General features: G+C 43.7%; 1 protein-coding gene across 1 annotated transcript; it reads right to left on the bottom strand.

Moving 5' to 3' along the window:
* Positions 1-176: 176 nt before the first annotated feature.
* fgd (faciogenital dysplasia) lies at positions 177-27,964 on the bottom strand. The gene is made up of 19 exons (XM_071521005.1): positions 27,943-27,964; positions 22,162-22,332; positions 19,881-20,082; positions 18,612-19,227; positions 15,909-15,998; positions 14,035-14,171; positions 11,738-11,894; positions 11,474-11,612; positions 9,603-9,661; positions 8,866-9,012; positions 8,626-8,718; positions 8,456-8,535; positions 8,196-8,226; positions 7,005-7,109; positions 6,471-6,524; positions 5,551-5,652; positions 5,247-5,378; positions 3,914-4,054; positions 177-2,347 (listed from the first exon to the last, which is right to left on the bottom strand). The coding sequence occupies exons 1-19, from the start codon at positions 27,962-27,964 to the stop codon at positions 2,099-2,101; spliced, it is 2,727 nt and encodes a 908-aa protein (XP_071377106.1). The 3' UTR covers positions 177-2,098.

Below are 27,964 nucleotides of genomic sequence, written 5' to 3'. Positions count from 1 at the left end.
TCTAAGTGCAAAGTGGAGAGAGAACCTCAAAAATTCACTATCATAATACTGATATACTATACCGATCCTAAAGCCATTTTCTGTCACTGTGTATATGTGTATTGAGCAAAATTACAACAGAAACCTAAAACTAAATTGAAATTTATTAGATTTGAAAATGAAAAACAAGGAGTGGAAATAAATAAAACTATAATAACCCTGGAACAAGACACATACACACAAACCTAGAAACACACACACACACACAAAATGGCCCATAATCCTCTTGCGTCCCATCAAGATATTAAATCAAATATCTGCTGGCATTTCATATGCTATTTGGTGCATGATATCAATAGAAGATCAGTGACTGCAGTGGATGAACATCAGTTTATATCTCTCAGTGAGAGGAGTGTGTGTGGATTGGTCTTTCAATTACACTGGAGCAAGCAGAACATCTGCAGTCTGTGTGTGTGTGTGTACGTGTGTGTGTTTTTTTATGAAAGTATCAGAATGACAGCCACAGAGCGAGACGGAGAGAGAGAGAGAGAGGGAGGGAGAGAGAGAGAGATATTTGCAAACAGAAACTCTCATGACAACGGAGTATCTTCTTAGACGGTGTGGCACTGAATGAGCCACATGTCTATTTATTGATGATATGCTTGACTGCTTTTCCACTGTGCACAATCCAGGTTAAAACACGCAATACTGACTCTGCTCACTTACAGTACGACAAGAATGAATTTTGGAGCGCAAAAAAGGGAAGAAGGGAGAAGGTCTTGGCAAGGTTTCAGAGCACGGTACATAAATATGAGTGAGTTTACATGCACACAGAGATCCGATGATAAGTTTGCTACTTTGCTTATAAGGCGGTGCTGATGGGAGCGGGGGTACAGGGGGGCAAGGCAGAATAAACAGTTCTACAGTACAGTACTTGGTTTTCCGTCACATCACCAAAGGGAATGAAGCAGGTGAATAGTTGATATGCTGCAAGAGTGGGAGAGAGAACTGAGCAAGCTACGTGGAAGGGATTTATTAAGCATGTGTACAAGTGGAGATATTGAGGGACCGAACCTGCAGCACAGGGTCAGACCTGAGGCCACGCAATCCCATTCTGGCTGTGTACTCTAGTCAAAATAACAAGAAAGAGAATAGGGATGGAAATTTGGCAGATCGGACCACTGGCCAACTCGGATCAGAGGTCCCGAACACAACAATGGGGGGGAATCATTACCAGCGTATGTGATATAGGAGAGGGGGGTCGGGGAGCGGTTCTGTAGGATGGGAGCTGATAGTGGGAGCATCAGGTGGCCAGCCACAAGCGTACATGTCTCTGTGTCTTTTTAAGTTAAAATGTCTTTTTTCTTCTTTGTTTCCTTACAACACACTATAGTATACATACTGTACAATACCCACTGAACTGCCACTGTGTCCCAAGCAGGGATGGAGAGAGTAGAGAGGCGGCGCAGGGTTTTTACACTAACATTCAATACTGAATAAACACAGGGGAAGGGGGGGCTCCCATTCAAACATACACACACACACACACACTCACGCACACACACACACACACACACACACACACACACAAATGGAAAGACAGACACACAGGAGTTAATGCTTCACAACACAGTCGCATAATGTACAAGGAACTTCATATCTTAAAAAAAATCATACAGGAACCATCTTAAAATGCCTTCTTCAGCTATATTACAAATAAAACATGAGAGTCTTTCATTGCTCCTCCTTGGAAAAAAACACTGAGAGAAATGAAATACCCTAATAAAATGTAACCACACATACAATGGCGGTGGGGGCTTGGTGGCACAGTTCTTCTTATTTATGTGTGAATGTGTTGAAAAGAGGGATATAGAGAGAGAGACAGATGAAGGGGGGAAGACAGAGGGAGATGGAGAGAGAGATAGAGAGAGATAGCGAGAGAGAGAAGTTGCTGTGTGGTCGTGAGGACAGTCGTGAAGTGGCATAGGAAGGAATGAGTGGTCCTTTCAAAAGGAAAAAAACAAAAAGTGCCAAGGTAAAGTGAATTCAAGTAATGTGTGCTCTATACACAGGAGAGGGAGGGAGGGGGAGAGAGTCCGCTGGCCTCAACATGGCCACTCTATTGGCTCTTCCTGTGCTCAGTCAGGCTGGTCGGTGCGTCTGTGGCCGTTTCTCCGCGGGCGGCTTTGGAGAGGAGCTCCACCCACTTGGCCTGCAGTTCCGCATCTTGGGCGGCGAAGAGCAAAGCTTGCTGGGCGTGGCTGAGCCGGAACGGGTGTTTGACCTCGGCCTTTTCGCTCGCCGAAGACGACGACACAGCGGTCACCTCGAACCCTGACAGAGGCACCGCCCGCGCCCCCTTTGAGTCCTAGAAAGACGAGGAAAGAGAAACGTAAAAAAAAAAACGGAACTAGGGAAGTCTAATCAGCAGTTCAGTGTTGGGTCTGCTTCACCAAATTCATGTTATGTTACAATGCATGATGTAATACTCTTGACTAAGCATTCTTTCGAGGAGTTTAATTTTTTTAATGGCTAACTGTATCGGTGGCAGTTCCTCTCATCACATGCAGGAGAGAATATATCCCGCTAGACATGTGTAGTAAACCCTGTCCTCCCCTCTCCCTCCCCCCTCTTCCCCCCTTGCTTTCTGTGTAATCAGGAAATGCTCATCCAACTCCCATTAATCCTAATCTTTGGAATGGCAGCTTTCTGCAGTGGGATTGGGATATTAGTCTTGGAAATGACACGGATAGAGGCTTTAACAGACTGCCTTCCCTCTGTGTGCCATCCACTATGAATGGCTGACACAGAATTACAGTGCAGTCCCTAATGAAAAGCTTTCCAAACATGATTGCTTTGGGAATCTTTTTAAGCAATCATGTCAATCACTATTTATATGCATCTCTGAGTTGCTGCGCAGATTTATTGCAGCGTACAGAGCCAAGATTTCAAGGAACTAAATCCAAACGGTTGCCTCGTCTGGTCGGCGCATACTAAAACCCTGTCAGACGGCTGAGCGGCATCACCGACAGCAGCTATACCTGAGGTCAGATTCAGGACAGGCAAATCCTCCTGGCCCAAATCTACAGAGCACAGACAGTACAGAGACAACCTGGCACACGCAGGATTGGATAGATTTGACGTATACATACTCGTCGATGCACCCAGAGACTATACTGTGCAGACGTGCTATTCATAAAAGGAGGATGCTGACAAGGCATACAGAATGGCCAGACGGGTATAGTAAGTGGATTGACAGATATATACGTAGACGTTGACTCAAACACACAGGCTAAGTGGCCATGTGCAAATAAATCCCCATGTTCATTTATTCATTCATGCAATCCTTATTTAAACCGGGAAAACATACAAGGAGCAAGATATCATTATATAAACTACCAGTCAAAAGTTTGGACATACCTGATCGATTGTACTATGTTTTTCATTATCTTAAAGCCATTTTGATCTAAAGTCTTATGCTTAAATGCTTGGAATGTTTAGACAAATATAAATAGTGAAGTTGCTGCCTATGTATACATTTCTTTCCAAAGCCTTTGCCTTTCCATCAAGGCAAGGGGCGGCTACTTTAAAGACTCTAAAATATATAAGATAGTTTTGATTTGTTTAACACTTTTTAGGTCACTGCATAATTCCATTTGTGTTATTTCACAGTTTTTATGTCAATACTATTATTCTAAAATGTGGAAACAAAAATGTGGTGTGGCCAAACTTTTGTTCTGTAGGTGACGTGTATTGAGGGTAAACAGAAAAAGAAAGGAAGGGTAGATTATGTAAGTGCATGAAAGACATAATCCTAAAAACAGCTGGAAGGGCAGTATATTTTTGTAACGAACAGCAGGATCATTACACAAACACGCGCATAGACACACACACACACACCCATCTTTAGAGTGTGCTTGTGTTTAACCCTTACCTGTCCGCTGCTCTGTAAGTAGAGCACCAGTGGCTCAGCCTTGGTGACGGCCACCCACATTTTGGTCCAGCTCTTCCCCTTCTCCTGCAGTTGGAGGTGACCACACAGCAAGCAGTTCTCCCCCGTCAGGGACGTCTGTCTCTAAAGACATTATAACACATACAGTATATACTGTCAGTACAACCACCCATAACCAGACCACATATAATATATCAGTGTACAGCTAAGATAGCAAATGTATACCTATACACTGTAGGAATACCTAGGATACCAATGCTCAGTGATTTGTTTAAGCTACTGACTGCATGAGAACTGACAGCATTAAATCTCCTGTACTGACAACCGACCCCGTCACTAAGAGGCCTCCAACAGCAGTTTGAAGTTGATTTAAATTAGTTTGTTATGCAAATCCAGCCGTATCACTTTTTTGGGGGATTTAAATTTGATGACCAAATGACAGCAGGGATCTTCCACTGTACTCCGTTATGTAACAGCCTTTGACGTGGAGAATGTAGGACACAGTGAGATTTGTGCATGGACAGGTGTTCATGCTCCTGCTGCCCCCTTGTGTGTCAGTCCCCGTTATGGGCTACTGCTCCCCCATGTGGTGACTAATCTTACTGCGGGCAGGTATTTAACTGTGATCCTGTTGAGCCGTAAGAGAGACAGAAAGAATACTGGACCGAATGAAACAGAATCCTCAGAATCATGCGACAGTGTCACCAAAGTACAAATTAAATGAAGACAGTAGACAACATGGCCGTCAGCTTTTCAGTATAACAAGAGTAGACGGCACATCTCCAGCATCCTAGACGGACACAGACACAGACAGCTGAAGCGCCCAGACTGTGGAGTCAGCGGAGACGGCTGGTCCTCCCTAAGCCCCTATCTAAGATCTCATTATCATATTTGTCATCAAATAGGGATTACTTGATCTTTCAATGTGACTGTGTGTGTATTCAGGCACACACGTGTACTGTTCATATGCATGTGTATGGTGTGTGTGTGTGTATGCCATGCAATTACAGAGGACCATACCGTTGAATTTGGACAGTATAGTGACTTTTGGATTCAATACAGATACTGTTCTGGACTTAATCAGATACAATAATGTGCTTCTTCCAGGTTGCTGTGTACTGCAGTCTGTCTGCAGTACAGTGTGGCTGCTTGAACACTGGTTGACATTGACTGCTGGTACACTGGGAGACATGGATCCCATTGGACTGGCATGAATCAAGGCAGAAAACTGAGCTATTATGTGCATGCTTGCTCTGTCTAACTCAGTGTGTGTGTCTGTTCATGTTTTTGTTTTGTGTCAGAGTGTGTGCCACACCTCAGGGGCAGCTTTCCTCTTCTGTTCAGAAACACCTATTAGACTCTCCAGGCTGAGGCTGGCTTCGAAACACTCTGGGCACACTCGACTCGTCTTGTTGTCCAACGTCTTTGAACACTTTGCACAGATGGCCTGCAGAGGGACAGAGAGAAAGACAGACGCCGTTGAAAAACCTCACGGTTGTTCATAGTTAATTGTCCAAAAGAATTTTTCCACTCCTGCCCTGACTTCTCTCCATCCCCTCATTTCTACATCCAACCAGCAGCCCACCCCCCACCCCCAATCCTCCTCCATCTGTGCTCACCGCTCCACAGGACTTGCAGTGGTGTTTGCGCTTAGTGAAGTTGAAGCTTTCGTTACAGCCTTTACACGTCTGCTTCTCTTTCTCCTTTTTCCTGGAACTCTTCTGGAAAAGAAAGACAGGAGTCATGTGTCAAGGGCCTCAGCCTGCTCAATTCCAGCACAACCTAACCGAAAGGGAATGTCTGGGGGCTTGTCTTGCTTGTTTGCCTGGCTGCCTCTCTTCCCTTTCTCCTTTCGATTAACTTATTAACTCTCCACCACACACACACACACACACACACACACACACACACACACACACACACACACACACACTATCCTCTTCTAAAAACAACTAAAATGGAAATCAGATGGAGGTGTCGATAGCAGTGCAGACTGCCAGATTGCTATTGCAGATGCATTGTGGGAGGAAGTGAGAAATTCATCTCCTGATTGTGCCATGTTTCCACAGACAGACACAGACAGAGCTGGCTGTGCCAGCTACAGATAACCAGAGAGCGTTTCTGTCTTTACAGAGCAGGCTGTTCAATGAGGACAAACTATTCTTCCTTTTTACAGACCAGTGGGGAGTATGGATCCATTGCTTTTGTCACAGCAGCCTCATTACCACAAACACAGCCAGCCAGCTTGAGATCAATGTACCTTTCCTAATGAACAAAGTCAACTACACAGCCTAGTTCCCACTGAATGATCAATGCTATAATACCTGGTGATACCAAATTGTTTGAATCATAACCACAGACACCAACACCAAAGTAGACTTCAGACAAGACTTGCCCAGAGACTGTTAATATATTTATAATAATCTAAGACACTGTCTACACCAGCTTGCCAGGAGGTGAAAAGGTGTTATACGGCATTTCCATATTATAGTATCAATATTAATGATCGATACAAGCTTTTTCCAACGGTGCCACTTACCCTTTCATGCAGTCTTTCGCCATCTGAGTCGATGGATGTGCTACTCCAGGGACCCTGAGGAGAAGAACCAACACATTGAACACCAGCAGCTTCTACCTGCAGTGTGATATCTCTACCACTGGGTGTCAGTCAGGACCCACTGAATCTGAATCCTCTGGTCTCTCATGTCAGGTTTGGCCGGGGTCCAGCTCCAGCCAGCCCAAAGTGGGTCAGAGGAGATCCATAAGAGTTTTGTATACACTGTGTGTTGGGCTTCCCCTATTAGGTCATGAGAGAGTTCTGGGGAGCTCAAGACTTGCAGGCGCTATGTGTGTGACTGTCAGGGACAGAAAGAAAGAGCTTCTTTATGTGTGTGTTTTGTGTGTATTATACTACCACATCCATAGATGGTGAGTTGTTCGGGCAGACAAAGACCAGACTATGACACACGCTTTTGGTGTACCACTAGCCTCCCATGATTAACATTCATTGCGAGGGATGACCCATTGATTGACTGATCAATGAATTGATGGATTGAGGGACAGGGTGACTGACCGGTGAGTCGGGCTGGTGGTCATCCTCCCGGGAGAAGGAGCTGTTGAAAGCTTTATTGAACGTTTCACTGTTCTGTTTGTGCCTCTCAATAGTGGCCAGGATCACCTGAGAGGGAGAAGAGGTTTAGACAACAGAGGAGGGGGGAGGAAGAGAGGAAGGAGACGGGAAACAAAATAGAAGAGAGATATCAGCATTTGAACAGAATTATTATTTTCATGCTTGTAATGAGACCAAAGACAGAGTAAGTCTAAATCTCAGGCTTTAGAAACACAGGAAATCAGCTGATTAAGTGGCTCTGATTAATAGCTTGAGGTATCAGTGTGTGATCTTACAATGTGAGCTTTTAGGCAGTCTATCGAGTACTTAGCTTGAAAGGTTTAAAGTGAATAAAGTGACAAAGAAAAGAGAAAGGCAGGGAGAAAGCAGCCTTTCCTCTCCCTGTCTGAATGGGGAACAAAGGGAGCGTCTGTGGCATGCTGTCGTCTGGCCTGACCATGCTACAAAGGAATGACAACAGCAATGACATCACAGCTCCAAAAGCATCATGGTCCTCGTGCCACAGCCTCGAGGCCTGTGTCAGAGTTTAGGGACCAGCCCAGCTAGTAGTGCGTAGAAAGCTTTCTTCTCTATGAAATGTTTTGAGGCTACATTCCACTGTCCTTCAGTCTTCTGAATGCTCCCTCTATCCACTTCAGACCATTTGCCAAATAAAACTATTTCAGCCCCTCTCTCTCTCATGCACACTACATACACACTAAAAATACAAACAAAAAACCTCCCAACCCCTCTCTGCGATATGCCCACCCTTCTTCCAGTCTGTGAAGAGTTTTAATCAGCTTTACTCAGCTGTAATGGGCTAAATGAGCAATAATGAGAGGCTTTCTGGGAGAATATAATTCCCAAACACACTGAATGAGAGTGGGGAAGAAAGCCTCTCTAATACCATTCTCTAATAGAGCAGAACAGTGGAGGCACAGAGAGAGAGAGAGAGAGAGAGAGAGAGAGAGAGAGAGGGAGAGGGAGAGAGAGAGAGAGAGAGAGAGAGAGAGAGAGAGAGAGAGAGAGAGAGAGAGAGAGAGAGAGAGAGAGAGTGAGTGAGTGAGTGAGTGAGTGAGAGAGAGAGAGAGAGTCTGTGTCTGTGCATACATATGCATGTGCATGTATATATGCAAGCATTTGTGTGATCCTTGCCTGAATCCAATCTTCCTTCTCCTCTGCTGTCCTGTAAAGCAAATAAAAGATCAGATTGTTTTATCTTACCATACAATACACATCCAACACCATCATAACGAATCGGCTGGGACTATTCAAATAATCACACATCTAAGGTAATGTAATTAGAAAAGTAACGACATTTGAATTGTGATGAACCGATTTGCATTTTACACATTTTTATATTCCGCCTCACAGAGTGCAGTGTTTGCTGTGAGGCTGATTCAAAAGATCTCTACCTGGCCTGCAGCTCCAGTGAGCGCTGCTTTCCGATGATGGCGAACGTGTGAGGAAGGTTCTGCTTGACATTTTCCTGCACCTGAAAGTCAAGAACCAGAACAAATTTAATCCGCGCCCACTAGAACAAAAAGCACCCAGGCTAGAAACAGGGTGAAAAGCATATCTGCACCTCCATGCCAGCGATGTCGATCCTCTCTCTGACGCTGAACTTCTGTCCCATCAGTCTGAGTTTAGGCACGCAGTATAGCACCATGTTGTTGAACTAGAGCAGAGATGCCACAGAGAGGCCACAGATGAATATCAGTGCGTGAGGCGCACTGCATTTAGTGAAACGCTAATGTAAAAACATCTTCCAGCATTCTTTCATTTCTATCACTTATAATAGATGGCCCCTTCTTAGCCCTCTCACCAAGTAGAGGTATCGGTCTTGTGCTGTCCCGTTTTTGGCCGACATCTTCTTGATGTGTCCCTCTTTGATGAGCTCGTTGGCTGGGTTTACGATGTCCTCTTCTCCCCCTAGCCTCTCATAAACCTCCAGCAGCTTGTGCATCTTCTCCTGAAAGCATTAAGCGACAGAAACAATGGAGTGAACGCAGCCAAGACAGGAAAAAGCAAACTAAAATACAAGTGAGAAGACAGATGAAGCCACATTAAGCCAAACTCCACCAGAGGGGGTTATTGTGTTATCAGCTAAGATTATCTAACCTGAAAAACTCATTCATGGAGTTGCTGGCAAGGGTAGAAAGCAGGTATTATATTTCTTTATTGATTGCTACAAATTTTTACATGCCCTAGAGTTTCAAAATTATCTTTAGGATGTAAGAAATAAGAGCAGAGGGGCCAGACAGAGGAAGGATGAGTGCTAGAGAGACAGCAGTCAGTCGGGCTTCCGCAGGCTGTGAAACCCGAGGCAGGAAACAGCAACATCCTGTCTGTACTAATTCAACAGGTTCCCTCCCTCAGAATAACACTTGTAACACTGCTGACTGACAGTGCGGCATCAACAACTCTGAGCAACAGATGGTCGGTTGTTATAATATTGATCAATGAGACAGTAAAACATTGTTAGAAAGAGTTGAAGTGAGAGAGAGAGGGGGCAGTAAAGAGTGAAACGGGCACAGAGTGTGGTGTTGAGCTAATTCTCACCATTTTCCTGATTGCTGCATTCGAGTGATTAGCTGCAGTAGAGATTAGCTCCAGTGCCTCTGTAATACAAACACACACACGCATATGCATAAACAACAAAACACACACACACACACACACACACACACACACAGGGGTTAGCATGTTAGCATTAAATCCAGTGTTAACAGAAGATCAGATGTTTCAATTAAGCTGGCCTGCAGATTCTCAGACTCAGACTTCGCAGCACTGCACATTACCATACACCACACACACACACACACACACACACACACACAATGACCAGACATCCCTCTGTCTCTCTCTATACACTCTCTCTCTCTTTCTGTAATATGTGTATATGCACACTGGGAAGGAAGTTTAAGTGTCACGGCCGTCACATCAGTCATGTCAAGATAATTTTACATGATCAAACACTGCAGACGCACACTCGTAACATTAAACACACTCTGTGCATTAACCCAGCTTTCAGGCAGTAGAGAGCCTAGCACTAATGTGTCTGTGCACCTGAGTCAGCCATCTTAATCATGGCCTACATAAACAGAAGAGACACACAGCCGGGGGGAAATGAGGCCAAATCACTGTGATAAACTGCTGTTCAACAGGAGTGGGTGAGAGAAGCCCTTCCCTAGAGTCCAGACAACTGAACTGGGTTGGTGAGGTTTATGTTCAGGTTAGGGGACATGGGGTTTGTGGGATGACATCAGGTATGTAAAGTGTTGTTTTTGGCATGCAGAGTAAGGCCCTCACATGTAATGTAATCTGTCTCTTCCATACAGTAGATGAAACTCACACAGTGCAGTAAGACCTACACATGCCAATGGGCATCATAGTAGCAACTATAGAACAAAAGGGACTTAAGCTGGCTGATGTTATGTATTAAACATAGCCAGTTATGCTAATGAGGTTATTAATGAACCTAATTACTGCATTAATTAGCACATATTTCTAGGTCAACATACTTCTTCATACGTCTTCACATGTGGGTGCTATTATGAACTCTGTATCTTAAAGCAGTGGTTCTCAACGTGGGGTCCGGGGACCGCAGGGGTCCTTGAGGGGGTTCCAGGGGGTCCGTAGCAAATTGATGAATTGTTAAACTTCACCATTATTTAATTTACAAGAAGTTAACACAATTAGAGAATGTAGAAATGTGACTGTTTTGATCATAGTTTCACTGTTATCTCTCTACCTACAACACAGGTAGTCTTGGAATTCTGGACAAAATCATATCCAACAATAAAAATATTCTCAGATTTGGGTCAGAGAGACAAAATCTCATCAAATGGGGGTCCGTGGCCCTAATGTGGACTAAATTAGGCGTCCTTGATATGAAAAAGGTTGAGAATCACTGTCTTAAAGCATTAAGGAGTTACAGTATAGTAGTTTCAAGAACATTTTTTCCTCATTAATATGCAAATTTATGCAGCAAGGTGCCACAAAACCTAATCAGATCATCTACTCTATATAGCGGGGAACCTGTGGTGTGAGTATGAAGTTTATAATCATGTATTATTCATGTTTACAAGAATGCGTCGACACAAAGACAGACAGACACCACCACAAGAGATAGTGTCTCGCATACTATGTGCCACGGTGACAGGACATGATAACTATTACAGGTGACATTTCAAAATAAATTACATATTCTACTGGCACAGGGGAAGCAGAGTCACGGGTGCAAGTGGAGGAACGAGAGTGAAAGAGGGATGTTAACTGGCACAGAAGAAGTAAAACAGGCCGACGGGAAGACGGGAAATGGTAATTAGACAGATTTCTCGGCAGCCCGTGGTTGATTGGGTTGAGAGTTAAGCTAAAACAAACTGTCCTGATTAAGCAGTGTGTTCAGATCTGAGTGGGTAATAGCTCACTCTCTGTGTCTTTCCGGTCGAGCGCGTCATCAGGCAGTTTCTTCAGGTAGTCTTTGAGCAACAGTTCGTAGCGAGGGATCCTCTGGACTGGCTCCAGCATGTGGTGCTGCAACGTCAGGTTCCCACACACATCCTGTTTCTGTTGGGGCAAACACACAGCTTTATAGACAGATTTATAGCAAAAACACAGTTGTCTTCTGTGGAGTAATGTAGTAAGTAAATAATTAAGGGCCAAAATACACACACACACACACACACACCTACCTGTATATTCTGGACCACGCTCTTGAACTGCGAGGAGCGCTGAGCCCAGGTGTTCACCAAGTCCATGGCTCGATCGAAATTCTTCACATATTCTCCATACATCTTCATGAACGGAGCCAGTTTCTGGAGGATGTCTCCAATACGAGGGTTGGAGTCCCTACAGAAACACAACAGACAAATGGATAAGAATTTGGGGCCGGATTCACAAGTCTGTTGGGGGAAAGAAATCTTTGCAAATGCTTTTTTCTGGGACTTTTGTTGATGAAAGTTGATATTCATCAAAATAGTTCTTAAGAACTTCTCAACTTCACACAGGTGTTTCTCAACTTTCTTCTTATTTTCCTTCCTAAGAAAAAACATAGGTATAAATGGGATTCTTGAAGGTGAAAAGTTAAGCCTCTGTATTCATTTGTTTAAACCACATGCATTTGAGACAAGTATTAATAGTTTTACTTACTGTATCTTCCATTTTAGGCGTAACATTGTATTGTTATGCTTAGCGTGTCACTATTTCCATTTAGTGTATTTCTCATGTGTCATGAAAATAGCACATTAGACAGTTACACTTAACAGGCCTTTAGCCAAAAGGCAGTAACCAATGTCTGAGCCTTTTCCTATATTTAATGTTACTTGTTTAAGTAAACCATAAATACAGCCACCCTAAATAATTGTTCCAAATTGTTTTCTAGATGGAAATACTATGGGTTGCAACTAAGGAGGAAAATCCCCCAAGAATGGCTCTCCTTACTCTTCAATCATTCAAACACCCAATCATATTTTACTCAGACAGGTTGGTTATTACAGGTTTGCACTAGCTGATACCAATTATACCGTTAACATTCTTCTTAAAGGTCATGCGAGTGGATTTACATTTTCAAACCAAAGGTTATATTGCTATAGCTAGCAGACAGGGTGCATTAATGTCGTCCTTTTATGTGTGTTTGCATTGCGGTTGCTAGGTTGGTCCTATGAGACTAATCTTAAAAAAATATTGTGGGATTGCACTTCTTAACTCCCTTAAATTTATTCGTAGGTAACGTCTATCTTAAGAGCACTTTTATGAATCTAGCCTCTGGAACATACCAGCATGCTTTTTAAGTGTGTCTGTGTGTGCATGTCTGTGTGTGTGTGTGGCGGTGTGCAACAGTTTTAATATGTGAACCAATAAATTTTAATGAATTCAAGAATGCGGTGCGAGGGCACCATTATGTGACAGGTGATTTCCCCCAACACAGCTCTCTAGAGGAGTCATTATCTGCCAAGGGTGGCTGACGTTGGCACAATAACACACACCAGTGGTAAATTTCCTGCTCACAGTGAAAAAAGACAGATAATGCCCCCATTCTGCAAGTCTGGCAGACACACACAGACACACACACACACACACCCCAAACCTAGCCAGCCAACACAACACCACCAAAAGCCGGACAATAATGCCCCCCACTGCCACCCAGCTGTCCGAGTTTTACAGCCAACGGACTAACTGACCACTACTGAGTCGGACCTCTACTGCAACCACGTCACTCTGGTGCTATTTGACCAACGGAAAGCCTTTGGTCCGGCACAAAGGTCACTACAATAGAGGCTGTAAGTGGAAGTCGTCATTTGTGTCATCTTGTATGGCATAGATTTGGTGTGTAGTCCAAAATCCCTATGGAACATATGAAAAAGCTTTTTAAAAAAAAAATTAGTTACACTACATTTTGTTCCAGGGGTTAAAATACATCCACTAGCATAACCTCTGTGAGTTTTGATTTTTAAACTTTTAATATTCATTTATGCTAACCAAATGCTAATCATCGGGGAAAGCAGACTACAATATGCACAAAGGAATTCATGAGCGACTTCTTTTACCTTGTTCTGGCTGAGAAGATTTTCATAATGTTGCATTGAATAGGTATTATAGTTATTGTTCATATATAGTTAAAGTTGCCTTGTTGTTAGCTGTTCTGTTCCAACTATTATGTTTTCCAGTTGTTGCTAGCTACAGGCAACTGCGGTAGTCCCTTTTCCCAAACAATTAGCATTTTGCTGCCAACAATTGACATTAAAAGTAATTGTATGATAAAAATTCACAAAGGTGATGTTAGTAAAATGTATTTTATTTCATGGAACATAGCTATAGCATAGCATTACTAGCATAGCATAGTTAGTAACCCTCTGTGTAGCAAATACTTTATTTTTTTATATTTCCCCATAGGGATTTTGAACTACACACCAAATGGCGGAAATGCTAACTTAACAGCCTACAAAATGACGTCAGACTTTGCCTCTCTGTTGCAGAGTGAATTCCTCACCATTCTCCTGTGATGCGCGTCTTGAGCTCAGGGAGCAGGAACTTGTCATGGAAGCAGTAGATGGAGGAGATGTTGGAGAAGATCCCTGTAATGACATCCTGAGGGATTCCAGCCTCTGTAAGCTTAGTGCAAAATACCTGCAGAGAGCATAGCAGGATCAGTACAGCAAACACTGCAGAACTAATGCAACTGTTTCCAAAAACCCAAACTCTGGCTCCTATACAAAGGATATGCAGGTTTACGCAGAAAGTGAAAGTTTCATATTGTTATCTTTGTATCTTCACCTTTGTCTCTAAAAACATTTCATGACCATGAGACCAAGGCAAACCATTGATACTACATCAGTGTTAATACGAAAATCAAACCCTTTTTTCAATTCCTAAAACTTTTTGCAGGACATGGTCTGATTCGTAATTCTAGTCATAATTTTCAGCTTTGTAATCATCAGTGTGATGTGTTGTAACTCATATGATACATTGCTCCATCATCTCCATAACCTTTCACCTCAACCTTTCAACAGACGGGCATGACTATTTCTATGGAAACACGAGTCGTGTGAGGGCGGTGTGACAAAAACAGGAAGTAGCTGTGAGGTTTTTGTGCCCTCAATAGCGACTAAAACCATAGCTACTCTGTGATAGGGCAGTTGTATATATGCTCTACCACATGTACAGAATAAAGAGGAATACGATTCAACCACAGGTAGTAAGTTCTCATTACAAAGTTTAGTGAACAGAAATACATAATAGGTTAATCTGTTGGAAACACTATAGCCTGAGGACAAAAAAGAGAAAAGAACAAATGGAAATGCAGAAAAAGTAGAGACACTTGGGAGAGCAACAGAGCAGAGTGTGTAGTTAACAGAGCAGAGTACAAGATAAGGTCATGGCTTCTAAACAAGAGTGGGATAGTAGAGGAGTAGGAGCTCAGGGTCTGGAGCATGACCAAGGGGGTATTGCAGGAAGTGGGATTTAGGAGATAAGAAACTGAGCCAGCATGGAAGTGAAGTCTGAATTTCTCTTTCCCAATTCCCGCTCAAGGCTGAGCAGGCTTAGTAGCTCTTGCAGAATATCCACCATGGCTTACCTGCTCCAGCCACCTTTAGTCTGAATTAATTGGAGGCTATACCAACCAATTAAACTGGCTTGAATGGCTCTCACTAAAATTTGATCACATCCTTGTGGCAATATGGATTATATAAAAAAGTAATTTGAAATAAAGTATATAAATGAACAAATACCATTGAATCCTTTCCCATTTTCTTTACTATATACACAAATAAATTAATTGCATATCTACTGTTAAAGTGTTGCTAATAAAGAATCAATAACCTATTGTGCACAAATAAAAGTTGAATATCAAATTAAAGCTTTATTTGTTGTTTATTAATATTAGTTTAATGATTTTGGTTGAAATGAGAAAAGTTGCACTGGTTTGACTCAAAGCTCAGACATCTAAAGAATCAAAGCTGGGCAACACCATCAGACCCAAACGTTAGATTCTGTCTTTAATCCAGACTTTACACATAACTGTTTAGGGCACAATGTGGGGGCATGAGACTGCAAAGACCCAGGTTCAGGTTTGTGGTGACAAAGCTGTATATACAGTATATTGCATAATATTAAACACACGCACACACACACACACACACACACACACACAGACAGACAGACAGACAGACAGACAGACAGACAGACAGAGGCACAGACACAGACATACTCTCAGTTCCTCACATGATGATGCTTACACTACACTGAGTAATCCAGTCAACAGAGGAAGGGTTGTTGTCCAGTGGATCACAGTGCCAGTATTAATCCAGCTCAGCCCAGATCACAATCATTAAGACTACTGGCACACTTGTGGGACAAAGTTACCTGGTCGAGGAGGTTGAGTCTCTTGACGTAGGCCTCTTCAGTGTGGAGAAGCTCTCTGGCGATGTTCAGCAGCTTCTGAGCCTCTGAGCACTGAGGGAAACCGACAGACAACAAAGATTATGTAGAGACTGAGGCATGAAAACAATAACAATAAACATGGGAAAGAGAAAACTAAGGAAAGCGTGCATTTCCAGTGAGCTGACTTTTCAGGATTTGAGACAAGGTGGTAGATTTTGCCTTTGTTTCCCAGGGTCTTTTGACATTTTACATATAGTATTAATATTGTCAGCTTGGCCCAAACTCATGAAACATTTTTTATATGTGTCTATACATACAACATCAGGTATTGATTATCTTAAATGTTGTGGAAAACAACAAAGGGCTCCCAAATTGGGCAAAATACTAAGCAAAATAAGGAGGAGGTGGGCAACCACTTGTAATGCAGAAAGAAAGGAGATGTCTTCAAACTTAACATCACAAAAAAGACGAGACAAATTTGCAGCCTGAGGAAGAGTACTGACTCGAAAAGTGTTGCCAAGTGTGCATTAAGCCAGTGATAAGTGTTCCAGCTTTCTAACACAATTCTTTTTTTATTTTTTGTTAAGCTTGAATACATTTTATTACTTTCTCCATTACAAGTAGTTTCCCTCCTCCCATTATACTGATTGTTAAAAAAATAAAAGTAGAGATGCAAGGTTTTGTGAATGAAAACAATGTCAAATCAAAACAAGCACTACACCAAAGACAGGAGCAATGGTTGATTCAGTAGTAGCAAAACATACAGTAACATTAGGTGAACTAAACAGTCTTTCATGTGGATGCCCATTATTTACAGATCAAACTTGGCCAAACCTATATAATGTTATTGCAGTGCATGTGGCAAAAGCAATAACCGGCAGCCACAGCGGCAGACTAAACTGACATTTGCAGCGTTCTATATCGGTCACTGGCTGAGTATGAAACTGAGGTGAGGGGTTGCAAACTGATGTAGTGAAACTGTAGATGTGCTAGTTATATCTTCATGACAGGTGAAAGTTGAGTCGTCTTTCTTCCAGAACTACAGTAGTATTAACATTAGGGATGCTGTTACTGCAAAGTGCGTTCCTTATCTGACAGTGACACTAAACAGACGTCAGGGACAAAGGATATTTGGCCTGTTGCGACAGCGTGGGTTTCACAACAGCTGTCTGGTTCATGCACATACACACACACACACGCTTGCACATACACATATGCATACATACTTACATAGAGAGGAGATGGGAAGGTGAAACTTACTCTATAAAATATGTCTGAATCTAGAAAAAACAACTATGGCTATGCTAATACATGTGGGAAAATGGCACTGAGGTCCGTGTTTTCAACTATCTGTGAAGATGCTACACAAAGTCAGCAAAACTTTTTCAGTGTCTTATCTTCTTGCAATGTGCGTCGCCAAAAAACCCACATCCTCTGTGACAACAACGCTGTCATTATATAGCTATCAACATGTCAACTGGAGTGTCATGCCTCACACCACCACACAGACATATGGACGGACACATACCCCAAAAACAGACACAGACACACGCCCCCGCACACACAAAACAACACACCCTTCCTCTGGGCAGCAGTGTCGGGATCAGGAAACATTGGGAAGCGGAGATACCTTTCCCAAAAGACTATGGGTGTGGGGAATCAGCAGAGGGTGTGCATTTGTGTATTTGTGTGGGTTTTGGCACAGGGTGTGTTTTACCTCATTATAACAATGCTGAGGGGAAGAAAACGTCTGCTGACAATCATGATGATCATTCTATGCAAATCCACGTGACTGCTGGATAACCAAAACTCTGCCCGGAGTTTCAGTTGTCTCACACAGTCGCTGTCTGTGTTTGTCTCGTATATCTCCACCTTTAAAATCCTCACTCTCTTCTCATTCGGCATTGTTTTGTCTTTCTCTCTCTCATCACTTACAGAATCTTTCTTTCTAGTATATTTTTAGACCTTACCCTGACGCTTTTGCATCAGTAACTGTGGGTCTCTAATAAAAGAAAGGGTGACAGCTCATGTAGGCCAGGAGGAACAGTATGCTCACTGTTTGAGGTAGAAGTGTTGTTTACAATCGATGGTCAAACTCAAGGACAAGAGAAAGCTGAAACTTTAGCTTAGCTGTGGGAAGATTTCTGTCTCTGGGCCCTTTCATCTAGCAGCCATCACAAGCTCTTGTTACAGCTCTGGGCAGGTATTCATTCTTTTATATAACGGCGTAACTGCTTTTAGACACAAGTCAGTCGCTTGTGACCACCAAACTGAGGCTGTAACAGTGTCTGACACTTCATGCAAAGTATTCTTTGAAAATGTTCACCCAGACTGCGATAATAATAGACCCATGCTACTTTTTCCACTACATGAAAGGCAGTCTGACTGTCTGAGATGAATCTTTTGAAAGTTCCAGCCTGTGCTCACTTTACACAGACTTGCAAATTTCTGAAAATTACAACTGAACATGAAAAATAAAAAATTAAAGTGAAGGTTGTGACAAAGGGGGAAGTGGGAGGTGTGTAGAGATCTGAGAGACACTAATGACCACCCCAGAGGTGTGGGGGTTTCATACAGCAGTGTTATGAGAGAATAAGAAACAAGGAAACATCCACAAACTTGAACTTATGGTCATTATGGTTTATGGTTATGACTTGACAAGGCAGTAGCGTGCGAGGTACTCACTCTGTGCGCCTCTGAGTTTGTGTCTGTCTTGTCTGCTCCCTCGATCTCTCCACTGCTCCCCTCATCTAAGTCACTGTCCTCGTCCTGCGTTGAGTCTCGCTTGTTGCCCAGGGTAACGCAGCAGGACACGCTCTCCGTTTCAGTGATGCTGTCATAACGATCCTCCTCATCGATGGCGTCCTCATTAGGGAACACCTCTCCTTCCACGGTGCATGACGGACTGTCGATGCCACTGTCCCGGTTAGGAATCTTCCCGTTCCCGTTCTGCTCCGAGGAGTCCGGATTGTCCTGGAGCTCATGGGAAGAGCCCTCCTCCCGCTCCATGTCGCCAAGGCAACCGACGCTGTGCGTGATGTCGTCCTCCGGACAGTCGTCCAGCGGAGCATCGTCCGAGCCGTCGATGTGCACCGAGTCCAGACGGGACAGTTCCATCACCTCATCAGTCCGCTCAGAGGTGCCGAGTGCAAGTTTGTCCACAGGGGAAGATTCTCCAGCGACCTTTGCTGCTGTGGAGCCTGTGGGGTCCTGGCCGCAGGAGGGAGTGGTGTCAGACGTGGAATCCATTCTCAGACACAGGTGCAGCTGGGACCTCGGGACCACCCCCAGGATAGGAACCCTGGGAACGATAAAAACATGGTCACACCTAATGCAAGACAGAGAACTGCATGAGAGGCTACTGATTGCTGAGGAAATGTGTATTATCAGTCATGGCCAAATAAATAATCGACACACATACTGCACATTGGAAAAAACAATATGCAGAAATGTGATATGAGAAAAAACAAAATGAGGTTTTCGGGTTTTTTTTAGGTTGCATCCTTAAACCACAAAACACAACCAGACCCGCACACTCCCACAATTGAGGGGAAGTGTGAAATGCAACAAACACAACCAGCAAGTTGTCAGTGCAGCACAAGCTTGTAAACTGAATAACGTTGTGAATCTTTACTCCAAATCTTCACTCCGAATAATGAGTAAATGAAGCACACCTACACCCAAAGGACCACAATGGAAATAAGCTCTTGGGCTTTATTGTGTTTTATCCTTTTGACAAATATTGTACAAAGATATGATGCCTCCTGGTGAGGCTGTGCATATATTATTTATGTATATATGTCATATATTTTTTATAATGTCAATAAGAAATTTCAATTCAATTCAATTCAGCATGTGCACCTATCATACCTACGCTTATCAAACAGTTACACACACACACACACACACAAAAAAGAGCCAGATGTTTGGTGAAATTTCGTCCTGATGCCTTACCTTGAGTTTTCAAACCTCTCGATGAGCAGCCCCACCTTCTGGGCCTCTCTCTGAGGCTGTGTGCCCAGGCCAGGAGGGGTTTGACTGGGCTTTGGTTTAGGCGGAGGAGGGGGCGCTGGCAGTGGCCTGGAGGGTGCCGGGGGGATCCTCTTAGGTTTCTTGTCTTGTCCAAGGGCCAACAGATGCTGAGGTTTAGGGGGCACTGGAGATGCAGGAGCCCAGATGAAGCAAGAGAAAGAGAGCAAGAGGGAGAGATGAGGCCGAAGACATAACAACAGCAACAGTCAAGTAACAGGTATTAGTCCGAGTGAGAAAGCCTCCATTTCTGTGTCCAAGTGTGACGCCTGCCTTTATCCTCAAAAAAACACAAGAAAATCTCCAAAGGTAAAACGATTCAGTCCAGGATTGAAACATATAGTAAAGCGGTGCAGAGCAGAACTAATTCTGAGCTTCAGTTGCCTGCCAACTTCCTTGTTTCAGAACAGGATGCTAAGATGAGTGTGTGCGTAAGCCATTGTGGTTACAAAGTTAGATGAAAAAGAAAAAAAATCACCCAGACACAGAAATGACAGAGCTTTCTCAAAACACACTCGGCACTCATGCATGCCTGCACACTAAGAGGTAAGATTTCACCCAATTCTGTATGATGTTTCTTTAACATAGAAGTCTGAAATCCGGAAGGAGGTAGATATGTTACAGTTGTTAAGTTGAGCACTTCCTCTGTGTTTGTGTGTGTGTGTGTGTGTGTGTGTGTGTGTGTGTGTGTGTGTGTGTGTGTGTGTGTGTGTGTGTGTATGTGTGGCATCAGCCCCACTGATGGTTTAAAAAGTAGTTTAGTAGTAGTGGAATAGTTTTCCGTATCAGGTCCCCTCTGAAGTCCTAAGGCTTCAGCCTCCAGGGCCAGATAGACAAAGAAAAAAATGTGTGTGTGTGTGTGTGTGTGTGTGTGTGTCTGTCTGTATGTTTGCATTTGAGATGAATCATAAGATTTATAGAGTGTAATTCCTAATCATCATAAGCTTTATGATCTTCCTGAAACCTGCAGGAAACCTGATGCCAGTATCACCACCAGGTAGAGCTGCATGATTAATTGTAGATATTGTACATGTTACCATGATTAATAATTGTGTAATTCGGCAATATTTAAGTGTTTGTTATATTTTCAATTCCTCTGAAAGTCCCTGTGTGGTATATCAAGCGCTTCCACTAGGTATGACCACTCACAACCTTCTGAATAGCAATGTGCAAACATGTGACCAAAACGAAAGTTACGATGGAGAACCTGCAGCTCAGGTGGGAAAGAGAGAGAAACCTTATCAACTGTGGAAAAACGTAGTCATGAGCAAAGTGAAAGAGAATGGATTGGCCCATGTTAGATAGGAAAATCCTGAACATGAAAATGTTGTTTTAGTTCCTTAAAGTGGGTCATCGGTCTGTCATTTGCAGATATTTTGGTTTTAAACTAGATGACGACAAACAAGTACAGATTATGTGCAAAGTTTGCCTGAGGGTTGGAGCTGTGCCTTTTAATTAAGTTTTATTATTATTTTATCTATTTTACACATTTGTTTTATTTATTAAGTAAAATACAGTGGCACAGTACATGCTATACATGTCTATATTTATTTATCATTTAAATTTTGTAAATAAGGACCAAGACAGTAAGAGTGAAAACAAGATTTTCTATTTGCTGCTACTTTGAGAAATACTGTGTGAAAGTGAAAATGTATGTTAAGATGTAAACGTGCAATAAAATAATTTTGTTTCCTTAAACTAACACAAATAGTCGTGATTAATAATCGTGATCACAATGTATAGCAAAATAGTCAGGATTATCATTTTTGCCATAATCGCGCAGCCACACTACCAGGTGGTCCAACCCATCACCAACCTCGGCTAGTTATGGGCCACTCAAGTATCAGGGCCAGGTCTGTGGTGTAATGCTCGAATGCTCGTTTCTTAGAAAGTCCCTAAATATAACACATGTTGGTCATATCCAGGATCCCTGAAACGATGCCCAAACATCAGCACTTGGGAGCCACTGGCCTGCTTCACAGCATCAGTCCTTGCTGAGGTGACCTACTGAGCTGGGTGAGTGACAGAGTGAGGCCAGCGAACTGACACTTGCCATGTAATAAGAGAGTGCTTGTCAGAGCAGAATAAATGACAGCATGACAGCGGGGGTTTGATCTTGCTGCACCTTGCAATTATAATCATAGCGCCAATGTCAGCACCGGCGATATCACCGGCGAAGGGGCCAGATTGCATCATGGTATTTTACCTTGAGGTTTCTGTGCAGTCGTCAGTCTGGGTGAGGTGGAGGGCTGGGGCCGGGGTTTGATGGCGGGCCTGTCGTGACATGGTCTGGGGGTCGGACCTTTCTTCACCAGCCTTGGGGAACACAGGTAGTCCACTGATCCACACTGGTACTGCAGAGAGGAGGGAGGGAGGTCTGGAGAGAGGAGAAATAAAGAAAGACAATATCAGGCATTGATCGAGATACAGAGCTAGTTTGCACAATCGGAAACATTTATCGAGTTTTGATGAGCCGGAACGAGTCAAAAGAATCATCTTAACATCACAACCATCGCCCAACCTGATCCCACCTGAGTGGTGCAGTTGGTGAATGACCTTGGCCTCAGTGTGTGTTTCAGGATGCTGCCCTCAGACAGAGAGCAGAGGAACCAGAGAGGGGAACAGAGGCACAGTAGCATCGATCCTGACACCAGGCCAAGATGGCCTCAGGCAGCAGAGAGAGAGGCTTCTGCTGCAGAGAGTGCATATTGGTTTGTGTCATACTCTAGCTTTCTGATAGGCCTGTATCTGATACATTTAATCATCTTTAGACACTGTCTGTTGATGATAAGGGGTGTGTGTGTATGTGTGTGTGTGTGTGTGTGTATGAGAAAATGTGTTTCTGGCTTAATAAGGTGGGAGTTTTGTCGATTTGGCTTCGTTGGTCTGGCCTTCAGTGTCTATGGAAAGTATTGGACTGTATTTAGTCTGAGGTCCATACACACAGCAGCACTGCAGCCCACTTGACAGAACTCCAGACCGATAAAATGTAGGAGAGTCCCTGACTGTTACATTATGAATGTGTCAGTGGCTTTACAGTCAGCTGTGGATAAAAGATACTGGAAATCCAGTCAAGGGAAAAGAAATCCAGTGTTTGCAACAATAACAATGCTGTGTGTATGTGTGTGTGTGTGTGTGTGTGTGTGTCTGTTTCTGTGTATTCCCGAGTGTTTTATATGTGCATGAGAACCTCTCCGTTTCCGTCCAGGCTGCCATGGCGGCCCGTGTTTAGCATTGCTGTTATCTGATGTGCTTGTCCATTAGAGCAGAGTGATAGTCCTCAGTAGATTATGATAATAGCTGTGTAAACTACAGCCACACAGCTCTGTTCCTGCCGGCTCACGGACTGGATCTATTCACTCCAACCTTATCTCAACTGGATTACAGCCCAAAATTGCACGGAGCCCCCACAGGAGCCCTAGCACATCTAATTTGGTGTTTTTCAGCTGTGCTCCAGGCAGTGGAAGGAGAGAATTCTGTCAGTAATGAGTCCTGTTACGCTGTCTGCCCCATGTGGCACCACCGCAGGCTTTCCCACCATTTCTCCACCATAGAGGGATGATAGCAGGGAAAAGGAAAAGGATGAGACTTGCTAACAATAAACTCTAAAATACTGAGATGAAAAAACTGTGAAATAGTTTGTTTTTTTTCCACAGTGGTTCGCAAATCCTCCAATTCATAAAGGCATTAGAGTTTATGTCATTTTGTGTTCATTTAGACTATTCCTGCATTCAGTCCCCAGCAACAGACATACTGTGAGCATAACCTTCTCCTCCTGTGGTTTCTACTAATACCATCTGTAAATCAGAGATGACTGCAGAGTTGAGTCACAGGAAAAGCTTAGCCTATGAAGAAGTGAAGTGGCACGTCCTCCAGCCAAACGACCGACTAGCGAAGAACTCTCTGACCCAAGACTGGGGTCACTCTTGGGAAAAACAAACAAAAGTCTGTACCAGTGGTGGAAGACAGAGGCATAGGGGCCCGGTACCTATGGAAACTCGGTGTAGCCATGGTTACCCGAGAGCAAAACCTGGCCTACAGATCAAACAGCCTGACAGTAAAGAGGAACTTGACGACACAGCAGAGAGAGAGAGGGGAGCGGCACTCGCTCTTTCCCTCTATTAAAATCGCACAATCTGATGACTTAAGGTTAAACTGGCTACACATAATGCTTCACCACTCCCAGAGCAATACACAGTAAGACACAAACAATACATCTATAAAAAGAAGCTCTTATTCATTATTCGTATCACAGCATTTTCTGAAAATTTCCTGGTCAAAGTCCGTGGGTACAAAGGTTATTCTTAGGCTTGTTTTCGCCAAAATGTTCAGAATAGACAAAGGAATAAATGGCATACCACTATGCTTTATATTTAGCTAGATGTATAGATATAATAGTCTGAGAAAGAGTTGGTTAAGCAACATTACCTTCTCACCGGCTGTTCTGTGTTTCACATATCCAAAGTCCAGGGAACGAATGAATGGAAAAATCCAACACAACACCGTCAATATCAAAACAAATCCTACCCTCCCAGTTTGCCAATGTGTGCGTGTGCTTGTGAGACTGGTCTTTGCGCCAGATCCCTACACACACACACATACACACACACACACACACACACACACCCTGGAAAGTTCTTTAAAGCTCAGTCCTGCATAATACCCATACGCACACTCACCTATCTTTCACCAGGTGTGTTCGAATAACTGCCCCTGTCTGTGCACCTGCCAAACCTGATCCACGTTCCTGCCCCCAGGGCCAAGGTGACGTGCGCGTGAGCCTGTGTGTGTGTGTGTGTGTGTGTCACTGTGTGTGCAGCCCAGCAATCGCACCACACTCTTACAATTGTAGCACAGTTCCCAGATTATCCCATAATAGCAAAAGAGAAGAGCTTTGTCCACAGCAAACAACACAGAAGACTTCAAAAACAACAGAAAGAACAATATGAAAAAACAAGTTTGACATATGAGTCAGTCACCTAATTGATTTGGTCTCAGAGGGATCAGAGAGATGAGATTAATATTGTGTAATTATAAGAGGGCTTTTATGAAAACACACAGGAGAACACTGATCTGGCTTCATTAATTTCCTCTCCTCAGTTCCAATCACAATGAGGGACGGATGAATAGGACAATTACGTGGGAATTATATGTCCGAGGACATTATCACCGGCGCACCCTGAAAGCTGTGGGTTACCATGGCAACCTTTCTCGACTGAAATATTTCAGCTACTCTTAGTAATTACACAGAACCTAAATTGGGTGGCCCAAGTAACCTGTCATCTTACTTGTTCAATCATGGCTGTGATGTCAAACGCTGTTCAGACGGACCAGAGAGCACAGTGAATAATTTGGGCAGTTACCTGAGAGACTGCATTACTGTGTATCCGTCTAAGCACAGTGGGAGACTTTATGTGTGCCTGACTCGCTGAAATATTCAGACACTTTTAGGTATTTGACAGTGAGATATTGGAAACATAAAGGCACTCTCTACCTCTCTCTCTCTCTGTGTTTGTGTGTGTACGAGTGAAAAAGCACGTGGCCCCGCCAAATCTCCGGTGACACCGCGACATCGTCATGAGAGAAACAGCTATGGAATCTCGGTCTTATGTCACTACTTGGCAACAATGTGTATGTGTTTGTGTGTGAGTAGGCTACTCATCCCTCTCGCAGTGAGAGCCTTTCTCTGAACCCCGATTTTCAAGAGATGCCATAAAATCATCAATCATCATCAGTTAATCGAAAAAAAGGTTTCATCATACTCAAACTCAGTAAATTCTAAAAAAAATTATGCTGATATGAATCGCGGTTTAAATCACAATTGCAATATTCTGTCAAATAATGGCAATTTGATTTTTTGTCAGTATCGTTCAGCCCTACTAAACAATCATCTGCACTCGCTCTCTTTTCCTTTCCACATCCACCAGCATCCAAACACAACACACACACACACGCACAAAAGCCAACTGTCAGTCACCGTCAGCCCTGAGGCGACCCCTCAGAGTCGTTTATTACCCATCATCCCTTGAGTACAGTCTTTCCGCCCCAGTACTGTCTGGGAGACAGATCACTCAGGCTCCCCCCCAACAACCCCTGGTGAGGCTGCGCTGACAACCGCACTCCCATCATTTCACCCCCCTCCCATCGCCCAACAGCACCCCACCTTCCCCCACCTTGACACAGTGGAATCCCAACGACACTCTTTCTGGGTGCAGCTGCAGCACCTCATCTTCATCCCCGCACCACTATCAAATTTCCCACTGTCTCTTTCCCTGCACTCTCTCCCTCTCACTCTGTCTGTGTCCATGTCTCTCTCTCTCTCTTTCCGCCCCGAACCATATTGATTTGGCTTCTCCTGTCTGTTGCCCTGAAAGACTCGAGTCAGACAGAAGCAGTCTCTCATCTAATGGCTCTTTGATTTATAATGGCCAGCGAGCTGCGGAGCCACTTCGGAGCCGCACAGGCATCAATTGTATCTCAGAGACTCATGATGGCGTCTAAACTGACAGACCTGCCAAAAGGCACGCACACACACAGCAAGGGCATGGCTCACCATGCTTTTTTATGATGAACACGAGGAAAAGTAGGGTGAAGTAGGACGAGAAGGAATCGAGAGAGCAATGGTGGTGGAGAAGAGGGAGAGAGAGGCAGACCGCTACCATTAGTTTACATCTTGTCATCTACACCTACACCTACATCCCTTCATCTCTCTCTTTATGTCTCCTCTCACCTCACCCTCTCTTTCCTCCCCGAGAAGCAGGAGACAGTAATGAGCGCACTGACCTTGATCTGCCTTTCATTTGTCACCCTGACGGTTAAAACCTCCGTAATCACACTGACACGAGAAAGGAGAGCGGGTTCACAAAAAAAAAAAAAAATCCAGAGAGAAACACAGATACTGAATAAATAGAGACAGAAGTAAGAACATCTAGGTCTAATACCTAGGGACTTGAAACCACAGTGAAATGAAAAAGCGATATTGTTCAAAACAGCAAATATAGGAGCAGGCTCCATTATCACAGAAAGGACAATAAAATCTTTCCTTTAAAAGTCTGTACCCAAGATAATCTTTATCCCTGCATGTGATATGGTTGAAATATTGGGCTACTGGAGCACATCTTTCCACAGGAGGTTAGTTGTCATGTAGTAGCTCATCATTAAGAGGATCTATCTCCACACACACACACACAAGCATAGGGCAGAGAGAGAGGAAATATTTAGTCTCTGTACAACAACAGCTGCTCTGGGATCTAGAACAGATCCCCAATCTCTGACAATCAGCAGATTTCTCTCACAGAGTAATAGGGCTCCCACTTTACCACAGGGCTTATCAGCACACACACACACACACACACACACACACACACACACAAACATATATATGCTCACCGACACACATACAGAGGGATCAACAGCTATCCAATCACGTACAGTAGCATCTGGCCCCAGATTACAATTCTACATTCATCCATTTCCCATCACGCTCCATCATCATAACCAGTCAAACTTCGTTCAAAAATGACGAAACCCCCCATACAAGTGGAGCCTCCTGTGGAGAATATTTGTTGTGTTGTCTAGGAATGAGCGGTGGCTGAAGTTTCACTGGTATCATGGCTTCCCAGGGACTGGGGGAGGAGGAGGGGGGGTAAGTCATCTTGTCAGGCCTGTCCTCTCCCCCTAAATCAGGTCACTGGGCACAGCAGGCACACTGACATGTCTCCCACACTAAGTGGGAGGATTTCACCAGCTCCCACAGATTAGGACCATGAGATTTTGGGGGATAAGACAGGACAGAGACTGAGAAGTTGGAAAGAGGATGAGAAGGAAGCAGAGGGTGGAAAAGTGATGAAGAAAGTCATGGCCTACTCTCATGGGAGCACAAAGTGAAATGAGCGAAGGAAAAAAAAAGAGAATTCAGTTAGAATTCAGTTGAGCAGCTTTGCTAGGAAGTCTGAAGCATGAGTGAGGTGAGTGTGAAAGCACAAACTTACAGCAGCGATGTGCTGCAT

The sequence above is a fragment of the Centroberyx affinis genome, unplaced genomic scaffold (genome assembly GCF_046629955.1).
Source record: "Centroberyx affinis isolate AG114_WGS23_722 - 3 ecotype Tasmania unplaced genomic scaffold, CSIRO-AGI_Caff_v1 ptg000843l_1, whole genome shotgun sequence".
Lineage (NCBI taxonomy): Eukaryota > Metazoa > Chordata > Actinopteri > Beryciformes > Berycidae > Centroberyx > Centroberyx affinis.
Note: the sequence above shows the minus strand (reverse complement) of the source record. Positions and strands in the feature narration are given on the sequence as shown.

What these genes read in the sequence shown, in the direction of transcription:
- fgd (XM_071521005.1), bottom strand. Translation starts at nt 27,964, where the DNA reads ATGCAGCACATCGCTGCTGTAA. An exon ending in CGACCGGAAAGACACAGAGA is followed by an intron (nt 9,662 to 11,473) that starts GTGAGCTATTAC and finishes TTTGTATTACAG; the next exon opens with AGGCACTGGAGCTAATCTCT. An exon ending in TCGACATCGCTGGCATGGAG is followed by an intron (nt 8,536 to 8,625) that starts GTGCAGATATGC and finishes CTTGACTTTCAG; the next exon opens with GTGCAGGAAAATGTCAAGCA.